Source organism: Ambystoma mexicanum, chromosome 13, assembly GCF_040938575.1.
Source record: "Ambystoma mexicanum isolate Mex_15411 chromosome 13, UKY_AmexF1_1, whole genome shotgun sequence".
Lineage (NCBI taxonomy): Eukaryota > Metazoa > Chordata > Amphibia > Caudata > Ambystomatidae > Ambystoma > Ambystoma mexicanum.
This window is the reverse complement of record NC_090938.1, coordinates 719,049,121-719,061,821: the sequence shown is the minus strand read 5'-3', so window position 1 is coordinate 719,061,821 and position 12,701 is coordinate 719,049,121. Positions and strand designations below refer to the sequence as shown.

General features: G+C 49.5%; 1 protein-coding gene across 6 annotated transcripts in view; it reads left to right on the top strand.

Moving 5' to 3' along the window:
* LOC138521795 (E3 ubiquitin-protein ligase TRIM39-like) overlaps nucleotides 1-12,701 on the top strand; it is a 196,707-nt gene that overhangs the window by 131,509 nt on the left and 52,497 nt on the right. For 5 of the 6 annotated variants that reach the window (XM_069634889.1, XM_069634888.1, XM_069634892.1 and 2 more), the window contains one exon: nucleotides 6,992-7,540. The exons of the other annotated variant lie outside the window; for it this stretch is intronic. In XM_069634889.1, coding sequence (XP_069490990.1) covers nucleotides 6,992-7,518 — 527 coding nt within the window. In that variant the 3' untranslated portion in view covers nucleotides 7,519-7,540. The remainder of the gene's footprint in view (nucleotides 1-6,991; nucleotides 7,541-12,701) is intronic. 6 annotated transcript variants of the gene reach the window in all.

Here is a 12,701-nt window from a genome sequence, read left to right as displayed (position 1 = left end):
GTGCGTTGTCCAGGGCTATGTTGCTGAGGGCTACCTGTGCTGTGATCGGGGCTTCTTTTGCTTCTTGAGTGTTATACGTTAGGATTTGCCGTTCGTATTTGAGTACTTGCTCCTCTGCCTCCCTGACCTTTTGGACATGCTGTTTCCGCTGGGGAGATATCGCCGAGATAGCCTCTCCCCGGAGGACAGCTTTGTATGCCTCCCAGAGCGAGATCGGGCATTCCACTGAGCCCTTGTTTATTTCAAAGTATTCCGTCGTCTTTTTTTCCAGTTTTTCTGCGATTTCAGGGAGCCGCAATTGGTATGTGTTCAGGCGCTAGTTGCTATCTGGAAGTTGACAGGCATTCTTCAGGGTTATAAGGAGCGGAGAGTGGTCCGAAACTCCTCTTGCAAGGAGTTCAGCTGATAGGAGTCTGAGTTGCACTGCGCGGAATGAAGGCATAGTCAATTCTTGAGAGTGATTTATGTACGCTGGAGAAAAAGGAAAATCCGGGTTTGTCGCTATGAAGTGAGCGCCATGTGTCTATTAGCCCTAGCGCTTCAGTGAACGCAGCAAGCGATGTCGGGGCAGGTCGGGTTCCCGGTCTCCTATAAGACCTGTCGGTTGTGACATCCATCACTTCATTGAAGTCTCCTCCTATTACCCATAGGCTGGCTTCCTCTTCCAAGAGTAAGTTCCGCAGCTCGGCCAGCAGTTCTTTCGTGAGCGTAGGGGGGGTGTAGATTGCAGCGAGGCCCCATTTCTCACCCCAGATATCGGCGAGGAGTATCACATAACGGCCCCGAGGATCAGTTATTACTTTCCAGACTTGTAGGGGAACTTGTTTATGGACGAGTATCATTGTACCCCTGGCGCCTCTTGTGAATCCAGCTTGGTAGGTGTGTGGGTAATTGGAAAGTTTGAAGAAGTTGTTGTTCGTGCCCATCAGATGTGTTTCATTGACGAAAACTATATCTGGAGAATATCGGTTGAGATACTGAAGCACCAGTCTTCGTTTCACGCCGGAGCCAAGGCCGTTGACATTCCAGGACAATAAGGATAGGGCGTTGGTGCTTACTTTATCTGCGTGGGTCGCCTAGTAGGACATCTGGGAGGATCAATGATGGTCTCGTGCATGGCCGAGGTATGCAGAGGTATTCACCAGCAGGAGGCGTCCAAAGGTTGCCATGTGAGTGTGTGAGCGATAGCTGGATAGTTCGGGTAACATCGGCCCTGCCGGTGAACAGTGTTTGATTACCATGCCTGTAAATGTCGTTGTCATGCCTTCTCATGCTGTAATTTAGATAACGTAGATCTGTAAAACTCCCCCCACCCTGTACTCCACCCCCCCCCCCCAACTGGGAGCACCTGTCGCCCAAACATTAAATTTATAACTAAAGAACTTCTTCGGGATGACCTGGACTGGGGTAGTGCCTACACCGCATGATGCGCGGCGGCCGCTGGGACAGAGTTCCCGTGTCGTTACATTGAAGGTTGGCCCCCGTATTACTGAAGCCTCAACCATTCTCTGTGGGGCTGTCAGTCAGATGCTGCATGGTATCTCCATCTGCACTTGTTGGGGATAGAGGGGGCGAGGGTCGCCCAGACCTGGGTTTCTGCGCTGACGGGTCAGGCGGTGTGCATTTTGTTCTAGAGTCAGCGAGGACTCGTGTTTCGAGCCAATCCCATGCGTCTTTGGGGTTGTAAAATAGATGGGTGGTGCCCTCGTAGTGGACTTTAAGCAGTGCCGGGAAGAACAGGGCATATTTGACAGACAGCGACTGGAGTTTTTTCTTGACTGAGTCAAACGACTGGCAGGCCTTTTGAACTTCCTTGGTGAAATCAGGGTAGAATCCGACCCTGTAGCCATTGTACTTAATCGGGCCAGAGGCCCTTGCCATTTGCAGGATCGCATTGCGGTCTCTGTAATTCAACAGGTGTGCAATTATTGTTCTAGGCGGGGCTCCAGGAGTAGGTCGGCCAGTGGGCACCCTGTGTGCACTTTCTATGGAGAAGAATTTAGATAATTTTTTGGGAGTGAAGACGTGCTCCAGCCAGTCTTCCAGGAACAGTTCAGCGCTGGGACCGTCCTCCTTTTCCGGTATTCCAAGGATCCTAAGATTATTACGCCGCGCTCTCCCTTCGCTATCCTCAGCGCGCTATTCCAGCTGGGTGACTTTCTGGGTGATTGCTGCAAGTTGTTGTTCCAGCCGGTGGACAGTGTCTTCAGTAGCGGACACCCTTTGTTCCGCTTCACCGACCCTTGTCGAGAGGTTGCGTAGATCCTGTCGAATGAGGGACACCTCTGTAGATAGGCCTCCCATTTTTAGTTCCAGTGATGTCCTCGAGTCCCCAATCGCTTTCGTAAGGTCTGTCAGGGAAATTGGAGGGTTGTGGGGCTGTCCGCTAGCACCTTCCTCTTCTGGAGTCTGAGTCCCTTGTCAGGGGGGGCCCCCGTTGTGTAGAAGTCCATTTTACTTTGAATAGTTTGCCTTTTAGACTTCTCCTTCCCCATGTCGCAGTTGGCACGCTCAGTATGGCAGCAGGTCCGGGAATTCCACAGAGTCGGGCAAGGAGGATGGATGATGAGGCCTGGAGGGGCCCTGCGTGGGTCAGACTGTTATGTCGCAGCAGTATGTGGTGCCTGCGGTGTGTCCACGCAGGGCCGGTGCCAAAGACAGTGGAGCGTGCTTCCCTCGAGTGCGGGCCTCTCCTCCAGGGCCGCCAGGTGCTTGAGTATGCTGCCGTATGTGTAGGGGAGAGCTCGCTTCTGCGGTAGTGGTGCTCCGCAGGAGCTGTTCTGTGGGTTGTCTCCCACCACCCCACCTCCACCGTAGCCCGAGTGTGCAGAGGCCTTGCGTAGGCAGGGGGGAAAGAAACAGTCTTTCCGGCAAATGTGGGATCGTGCCGCTGTTCTATTCACTGGTGTAGCACTGGCAAGTGTTTATCCTGACCCCTTGCAGTTCCATATGTGGGCTTCACAGGCCCTGTCGCCGGTCCAGGTATATGAGGGGCCGTGAAGGGAAAGGGGGGGGAAACAGGGCCAGCTCCCAGTCCTCTACACACTCCTACCTCACTGTAGCTGGGTCCGTTGCCGACGTGATGTCCACCAGCAGGGGAGCGCAGCACTCGGTCTTTCTAGTCGTGCCGCGACTCAACCCTAGGCGATGCAGTCTCACTGACGGGGGGGAGATCACTGGGGGAAGGCTGGCGGTGTGGGCCTGGGCCTGGGGCAAGCGCTCCCGGTAGTTCGCGGGTCTGTGCTTGGGGGACGGTGAAGCGCTTCCCACATGGTTCTCTGGCAGTTCAGGAAGGAAGGAGGGGGCTGCTTGGGTGCGTTGCGCCACCAGGGGCGAGAGGGGTGCGGTGTATCGATGGCTGCAGGTGTTCCGACCCCAACACCTTGCAGCGTCCCGAGGATCAGGCAGGTGGGAGCGACCCCAGTTGTTGATCCGGCGGTGCCAACGGAGCGCCACAGGGTTCTCCTGACAGTTCGCCAGCGTTTCTCCGGCACGTCCTTTTGCCCGGGCTCTGCAGTGTAGGAGTATCTCAGAGGGGGAGGAGTGGGCGGTCGCTTCCGCTCATGCCGCGTAGGCCGCGGATCATCAGCCGGCGGTCTACAAGCTTGTACTTGAGTCCCCGGTCCGATTCGTCCCCAAAATCCAGCGACGGCTGCATAAGTGTGTCCGCTTCTGCTCGGGAACAGATGGGGTAATCTCGAGCAGCAGAAAGGGATTCTTTTTTAGGATAAATGCAGCGGCCGCCGGGAGCTGATATGTTGCATGCGCAGTCTAATCTTTCTTTCTTGCCGTGTTTCTCTCTGCCTGTCCTTCTTTCTTGCTGTGTTTCTCTCTGCCTGTCTTTCTTCATTGCTGTGTTTCTCTGGACATGTCTCGCTTTTTTGCTGTGTTTCTCTCTGCCTATCTTTCTTTCTTGCTGTATTTCTCTGCCGTATAATCTTTCTTTTTTGCTGTGTTTCTCTCTGTCGGTCTTTCTTTCTTCCTGTGTTTCTCCCTGCCTGTCTCTCTTTCTTGCTGTGTTTATCCCTGCCTGTCTTTCTTTCTTGCTGTGTTTCTCTCTGCCGGTCTCTCTGCCTTGATGTGTTTCTCTCTGCCTGTCTTTCTTTCTTGCTGTGTTTCTCTCTACCTGCCTTTCTTCATTGCTGTGTTTCTCTGGACATGTCTCGCTTTCTTGCTGTATTTCTCTCTGCCTGACTTTCTTCATTGCTGTGTTTCTCTGGACATGTCTTGCTTTCTTGCTGTGTTTCTCTCTGCCTGACTTTCTTCATTGCTGTGTTTCTCTGGACATGTCTTGCTTTCTTGCTGTGTTTCTCTCTGCCTGCCTTTCTTCATTGCTGTGTTTCTCTGGACATGTCTCGCTTTCTTGCTGTGTTTCACTCTGCCCGTCTTTCTTTCTTGCTGTGTTTCTCTGTGCCTGTCTCTCTTTCTTGCTGTGTTTCTTTTTGCCTGTCTCTTTCTTGCTGTGTTTCTCTCTGCCTGTCTTTCTTTCTTGCTGCATTTCTCTCTGCCTGTCTCTTTCTTGCTGTTTCTCTTTGCCTGTCTCTTTCTTGCTGTGTTTCTCTCTGCCTGTCCTTCTTTCTTGCTGTGTTTCTCTACCTGCTAATCTTTCTTTCTTGCCGTGTTTCTCTCTGCCTGTCCTTCTTTCTTGCTGTGTTTCTCTCTGCCTGCCTTTCTTCATTGCTGTGTTTCTCTGCCTTCTAATCTTTCTTCCTTGCTGTGTTTCTCTGCCTTCTAATCTTTCTTTCTTGCTGTGTTTCTCTGTCTTCTAATCTTTCTTTCTTGCTGTGTTTCTCTCTCAGCCCCACTGGGGTTTTATTTCATACTCCATCCAATCCCTCTCCTTTGGAATCTCAAGCAATATCCAAAATTTGCATTAAATACGCGAGAGACGTGCCTGTCTTTCCTCTAAACGAGGGCAGAGGAGGTGGGGGGGAGGCAAGGGGTGGGGCCCATTCGTGGACACCCCTGCCTTTATTTCTCTCCCTACTCTTTAGTTTCCTGTCTCCTTCTCTGCTTTCATTTTGTCTGGCCTGCTGTCAGCCTATTGATCACCAGCTCTCTATTTCTTCTCTGCATGTCTTTTTTCCTGTCTTTTCCTATTCTGCCTCTCTGTCTCCCTGTCATCCTCCCCATTCTCTGCCCCTTTTCTTCCTCTTCCACTCACGTTCTCTCCATCTTCTCTCTCTCTGCTTCTCGTGTCCTTGTTCTCTGTTCTTCCGCCTCCTCTGTTTTTTTATAGTTTCTCTCCCTGTTGCTGCACTGTATTATCTCTCCTGTATGCCTTTCTCTGTCTTTCCATTTGTCTCTTCCTGGTTAGGTTTCTGTCTATGCTCCTCTGTCGCTCGCCCGGTCTCCCTCTGTCGCTCTCTTCTTGTCCCTCTTTCTCTTTGCCCGTATTTCTCAGGCCTCCTCAGTTAGTTTCCCATCCTAATTCTCTCTTGTTCTCCCGTCAATAAATGTCTCTTTCTTTGCTATTTCTTTCTTTCTCCTGTTCCTCTTCTGTGTGTAATTGTCTCTCTCTCTCTCTCTCTCTCTCTCTCTGTCTCTCTCTCTGTCTTTCTTGCTTGTCTTCTCTTCTTTCTATGTCCCTTTTCACCTCACTCTACTGTACCTCATCTCCCTCTACTCCGCCTATCGCCCTCACTCTGTATACCCTAGTCTCTCTTTACTGGTGTTTCTCTCTGTTAGTCTGTCTCTCTTTCGTCATGTGTCTGTGTTAGTCTGTCTCTTTCCTGTTGTTTCTCTGTTTTAGTCTGTCTTTCTCTTTCCTGATTCTCTTGTTAGTCTGTCTCTCTTTCCTGTTGTTTCTCTGGGTTAGTCTGTTTCTATCGTTCCTGTTTCTCTGGGTTAGTCTGTCTTTCTCTTTCCTGTTTCTCTTATTAGTCTGTCTCTCTTTCCTGTTGTTTCTCTGGGTTAGTTTGTTTCTATATTTCCTGTTATTTCTCTGTATTAGTCTGCCTCTATCTGTCCTGTTGTTTCTCTGTCTCTCTCTCTTTGCTGTTTCTCTCTGTTAGTCTATCTCTCTATTTACCATTTCTCTGTTTGTCAGTCTCTCTTGTTCCTGTTGTTTCTCTGTGTTAGTCTCTATCTTTCCAGTTGTTTCTCTGTGTTAGTCAGTTTCTCTCTTTCCTGTAGTTTCTCTGTGTTAGTCGGTCTCTCTCTTTCCTGTAGTTTCTCTGTGTTGGTCTGTCTCTCTTTCCTGTTTCCCTGTTAGTCTCTCTCTTTCCTGTTGTTTCTCTGTTTTAATATGTCTCTCTTTCCTGTTTCCCTGTTAGTCTCTCTCTTTCCTGTTGTTTCTCTGTGTTAGTCTGTTTCTCTTTTCTGTTGTTTCCCTTAGTCTTTGTCATCTTCCTATTGTTTCTCTCTCGCGCAAATCTCTGCTCTGCTGTCTCGTTTGTCTCTCTCTCTATTTTCTCTGCAGATCTCCTTCAGTGACTCCTCTCTGCTTCTCTTCTCTACTCCCTGTCTCTCCCTCTCTTCCCTGCAGGTCTCTTGTACCCGCCTCACTGTCCCCTCTCTGCCTGTCTCTCTTCTGTGCCCCTCTCTGCCGTTGTGTCTCTCCCTCCTTACCTGTCCCTTTCTCGCTCTCTCCTCTTGCTTCTCTCTTTCTTCCCTTCTTGCGTTCTTCTCGGTTTCTTTTTCATCTCCCCCTCCTCCCAAGCCCCCCCCCCATATTACTGGCCGACCTGAATACCCCCATGTAGCCTGAGATGGAGAATGAGGAAGTTATGAGAATTGTGAGGGCAAGAGGGGGAAGAGTTCAACCGTTATCTCTGGAATTTGGGGGTCACTTCGAGTTTCATTTAAGAATCTAGAAACAGCCACATTCCCATACAGGTGTCTGGCGACAGGAGGGTGTGATTGGCTGTACTGTCCCCATTGGTATGATTGACAGACTGTGATTGGCTGTGCTGTCCTTGTTGGTGTGATGGACAGGCTGTCTGAGCACTGTGATTGGCTGGTTTCTGAGCCGTGCTTCTCTCTCTTGCAGGTGAGGTGACTCTGGATCTTGGCACCGCGCATCCCCGGCTCATCGTGTCCGCGGACGGGAGAAGCGTGAGATGCGGAGCCCGAGCCCAGGACCTGCCCGACACCTCCCAGAGATTCACTTACTACCCCTGTGTCCTGGGGAGGGAGGGGCTGAGCTCAGGGAGGCATTACTGGGAGGTGGCGGTGAGGGGCAGCACGGGCTGGGCCCTGGGGGTGTGTGATGAGTCTGTGCCCAGGAAGGAGGGGATCAGAGGATCACCTGAGGGGGGAGTCTGGGCAGTGCTGCTCCTGGATGATGAATACTGGGCTTGCACCTCCCCTCGCACCCGTCTGGACTCCCGCGCTCCCCCCAGGATCCTGGGCCTCTTCCTGGACTATGAGGCGGGCAGGCTCTCTGTCTATGATGCACAGGACCGGGCGCTGCTCTTCACCTTCTCCGGGGCCTCCTTCCCCCGCACCCTGCGGCCCTACTGCGAGACATGGAGCCCGGAGGGGCTGCGGATCCTCCCGGGGGCAGGAGGGGACTGACAGCAGCGGAGCCCGGCAGCAGGTAAGGGGGGAGGGGGGCTGTGTCTTGGGCGGTGTGGGGGCCCTGTCCAGCGGTTTATAAAGATGAGGGGGGGCACTCCTCGTCTTTGCAGTGTCTGTTATGGGGGGGCTCAGCTGCCAGTAGTTTATTTCTGGAGAGGGGTTGGGGGGGGGGGGCAATTGCTTCTTTCAGGGACTGCCCTGTGATGTTTAAGAAGTGCGGGTTACTTTTGCCTCTTTGGTGTGGGGGGGGGAATGAGGGAGGGGGCTTGGGCACTGCCCTCTGATTGGGTGGGGGTGTTGGTTACTGTCCTGTATCTGAAAGGGGGGGGCCCTGTTGATCGAGGGTCTTGGCGGCTCATCCGTCCTCCGCTTCTGCACAAGAAGGGCTTTTCAGTGTTAGGTTTATTTGCAGTATTTATCAGATGATCTCCTGCTATTGGCTCTTGCTATTGAGCCATTTCTTTGGAGTTCCACTTATATATATTAAAGCTAATGTATATGGACCTGATGCCAGTTTACTTTCGCGTTAAAGGCATACTCTAGTAACAAATGTTATTGTCCCTATGGGTCGGCCATGTTTTTTTAAGGCTAAGTGGCTCGATTTTAGAAAACTTTCCTATGCACCTTACCCGAGTTTTCGTCCATCAAATGCACGCGAAAACAAGCACCTGTGAGCCGCCATTTTCTGATAATCCTATCTTTTCCCCGATCGCCCTGGCGGACCTGCTTTTGCGGCACTAAATCAATTCCCCCGCCCCTGAGCCTGTCATCAGCAGACTCGTACCGCCCATTTCCCAACGCCAAAGCACGTCTCGTGTCAACATTCGCTGCGCTTCAGCTAATGACGTGTCGCCATGGAAATGGCAGGACGCCTCTTTCCTCAATAAGTATAAACAGACCGTTTCACAACACACAGCAGCCGATGATCGATTCCATTCCTCTCTCTGTGTTACTTTGAGTATTCTGTGACTCATTTCAGTGCTCTGGTCAGCTACCTTCGCCGCTTGTAGCCCGTGTGAACACCTGTACCATCTCGGTAAATTATTTTACTCTGTTTACCACACAATGGCTACAATAATGCCCTACATGTACGAGCCTGAGTATACCGAGGAGGAACTACTGGAAAGGGAAGCACGCGAAAACGATGGGGATTCGGACGGCAGTTGGGAGGATGATTCAACAGATGAAGAGCCTGGGCCTAATCGCATGGACGGCGTCTCCAGCTGGTGCACATGCAATCGGTGTGAGCTAATGCCAACCGAGGAGGAGAACTGCTGCTGCCGAGAAAACTCGGGATGCCTGGCCTACATTTCGGAAGGCGAGCCACGACCGCAATGCATCACCGAGCTGCCAGACTTCCGGGCAGCCTGCCTCACACGGGCCGTGTTGAGAATAATGATGGTGCTTATGCACGAACTTTGAGCAACTGTTCGTCCTCGTAATCCGAGTAACGAGTAAGTATACTCTGCTTGTCATGCCACTCCTATTTCATGGTCTTCTACTATATCCAAAATTACATCTACATATCATTGTAACGCATGTAAGGCGTTGAATAGTGTGCATTGTCTAGATAGCATTTGTCCGTGTAAAATGCCATTAGTTACAAGAATTGTCATTGACAACAAACGTTTATTAAACTTATCTGGGTCATTTAAAAACAGTTTGTTTCATTCCTTTTCACAGGTGGTACAGGCTGGTGGCCTATCGTTCCTATACATGGTGGCTTCACGGGAGGCTTGGACACCGCGTTCGAAGAGTGATACCCGCCTGTGCCGTTCGTGCCATTAGAGAAACGTTCCCGAGTGACAGCGGTCAGTACAGGGGATTTTCTCTTGCTGTGCTGCAACCTGACCTGTATAATCTTTAAAGTCTTGTATTTTTGTGTCATGAAAATAAGATACGAAATAAAACACCACATTTATTTTAACCACGTTTGTCTCGATTTTTTTAAATGAATCACATATATCTATACTATCAATTACCATTGGATTATACAGACCTTTGGGTCTTGGCCACTATAATACACTGGTTGAAGTGTGGGTCTGTGCTCACAAGAATCTGCGGTATGTGGAATTTGTTATTGATAAGCAACGATATACTATCATTCATATAAAGGCGATATACTGTATATTGATATAAAGGCGTTTCGCGCCGGTGGATGCTCGCTGGCATGGGGGGGGGCTGTCAGGGGCGCGAAAGGCCAAGGTGCCAAACTACATGTACACTTCAAAAGGTGTCCCACGCCAAGGGGCCATCGGTCACATGGCCTCCTCAGACCCTGTGTCTCCAGCCAGGCCTCCCCTTGAAGCAGGCCGCCCCCCTGCAATCCACATAAGTGTGTCTCCGTTCAGCAGTCTTCCTGTGCCTTATCTGCACGCCCCAGGCCCATCCATCCCACCTCTCTATCAAAGGCGGTTCGCACCCGGGGATGAGCGCTGGCATGGGGGGCTGTGACGGGCGCAAACAGCCAAGGTGCCAAACAGCATGTACACTTCAAAAGGTATCCCACGCCCAGGGGCCATCGCTTACATGGCCTCCTCAGACCCCGTGTCTCCAGCCAGTCCTCCCCTTGAAGCAGGCCGCCCCCCTGCAATCCACATAAGTGTGTCTCCGTTCAGCAGTCTTCCTGTGCCTTAACTGCACGCCCCAGGCCCATCCATCCCACCCACTCTATCAAAGGCGGTTCGTACCCGGGGATGAGCGCTGGCATGGGGGCTGTCAGGGGCGCAAACGGCCAAGGTGCCAAACAGCATGTACACTTCAAAAGGTATCCCACGCCAAGGGGCCATCGGTCACATGGCCTCCTCAGACCCCGTGTCTCCAGCCAGGCCTCCCCTTGAAGCAGGCCACCCCCCTAAGACCACGACATACATACGTCATTCATTCACAAACACAACCCTGTTCCAAATACTTTATAAACCACTTGATATGTCTCATGAGATCATCTTTGTGCTTTGCAAGTCAACTCCTGAACGTTTTACCTGGCAACCACCGAGATCTACGCTAATCTGGTCGTCGTCGTGCTATCCGTGAACTTCTGTGACCGCTTAGAGCAAACCCATCAGTGTGCTACCTGTGGCCACCCACCTATTCTCCTGCAACATACTGCTCTGCTTGCTGAATCCGACTGTTTGTTGGTCAAGGTAAGGCCATGTATCCTAGTCATATTTCGCAGATTTTTAAATTTCTATCTATTTGCGAGTAGAGTACACAATAGTGCTATGTTCATTGGTCTCATTGCTATTGACTATAGTTTCCATTGCTATGCTATCAATAGATCCATTTATTTTCATCTGTGTCTATTGTCATCGAATTGCATCCTTCGGGGATCCAGTCTATGATGTAAGCATGTTTCCTTCTCGTGCAATACAGAACATCCAAGGGATGAGTCACATGTTCAGATTTTAGTCTCATCATTTATACATTTCTGCAATTTATGCAAATACTAAGCTGCACATAATGAACTGGTACAGTTCCTGCGACCAAAACAAACCTTGCATTGATCATTGTATGATTCATTTACTTTTGTATCAAATCTTTATTCTTGAAGATTGTATAATAATGTCGATATTTACTTTTCAGATTTATCAACAATGCCTGCCTGTTCGATTAGCGGTTGCCCTTCGAAGACCCATGCGAAATCTGAAGGAACTACAATGCATGTATTCCCGAAAACTGTTGATCGAATAAGAGAATGGGTCAGACATTGCGGATATCCACTGGATGAGCTGGAAAGTAGAGTCCAACAAGTCTTAGAGGACAAGAGGGGCGATCGATACCGCATATGCAGCCGGCACTTTTCCTTGGACATGTACACAACTTCTTGGGTAACAAAGAAGAATAAACGGCGAACGACACGGAAATTGCTAGAAAACGCTATTCCCACTCTATTCGTCCACATTCCGCCAACGGTGAGTCAAGTGTCCGGATTTAGCTTTAGGCCTTGCGGTAGTGTGTAGGTAGCCGAATGGATTAATTGATATTGTAGGTGTTCTATCCCTTGTAATAATTTCGATATTGATATGAGTGTATAGTTTTTGGAATAATGACATTCATCAATATATTCTTTTTCGATTTCATAACCCACAAACGCAATGTATATATATATGGGGACAGGGAACTGTGCTGTATTGAGCATTTTTCAAGAATTCTGTCGGCTTACATGGCTATTTTTAATATTGGCATTTCATTATCAATCATTAATTGACATTTACAACTTCTTGACTATCCCTTCAATCTGAAGCAAGAACAGTCTACATCCTTGACATGGTCGCAGTTATCAACCACTTCTAGCGCGTATCAGGTAATCTTATTAGGCTAATCGCTACATACTTGTTTTATGCATGTCAAGTAATAGTTTTATTCTATCGTGTAATTATTTTACCGAATGTTTGGTTACTGCTTTCCAATTGATATACACCTTGGTTATCGTCCACTGGTGTTTGTTTTCAATTATAATTAGTGTTATCCATACTAATGCAAGTACTGTCTTTCAGGGAGGTGCTGAAGCGTCCGCCACATCTACAACGTTTCTAGATGTTCCTCACCAGCAGGAGGTATGGATACTGACAGCTCCATCGAGCATCATCATCAGAGCTGGAATTCTTGTCGTTTCATTGTTCTACACAATGTTTCATTCGTGGTTAGCCGTTGATATGTACCTGTGCTGTCGAACCCAGGTGTATGTTATGTTTTCACAATTGTAATCCTCACTAATGCAAGTACTATGTTTCAGGCAGTCGATGGAGCGTCAACCCCTACACTTGTTGCAGAGCCTGACATTCAAGTATACGAATGGGCGCAACAGCTTTCGGAAGTGCGCACTACATTTGCAACATCCATAGATATTCTTCAGCAGCAGGAGGTATGGATACTGACAGCTCCATCGAGCATCATCATCAGAGCTGGAATTCTTGTTTCATTGTTCTACACAATGTTTCATTCGTGGTTAGCCGTTGATATGTACCTGTGCTGTCGACCCCAGGTGTATGTTATGTTTTCACAATTGTAATCCTCACTAATGCAAGTACTATGTTTCAGGATGTCGATGGAGCGTCAACCCCTAAACTTGATGCAGAGCCTGACATTCAAGTATACGAATCGGCGCAACAGCTTTCGGAAGTGCGCACTACATTTGCAACATCCATAGATATTCTTCAGCAGCACGAGGTATGGATACT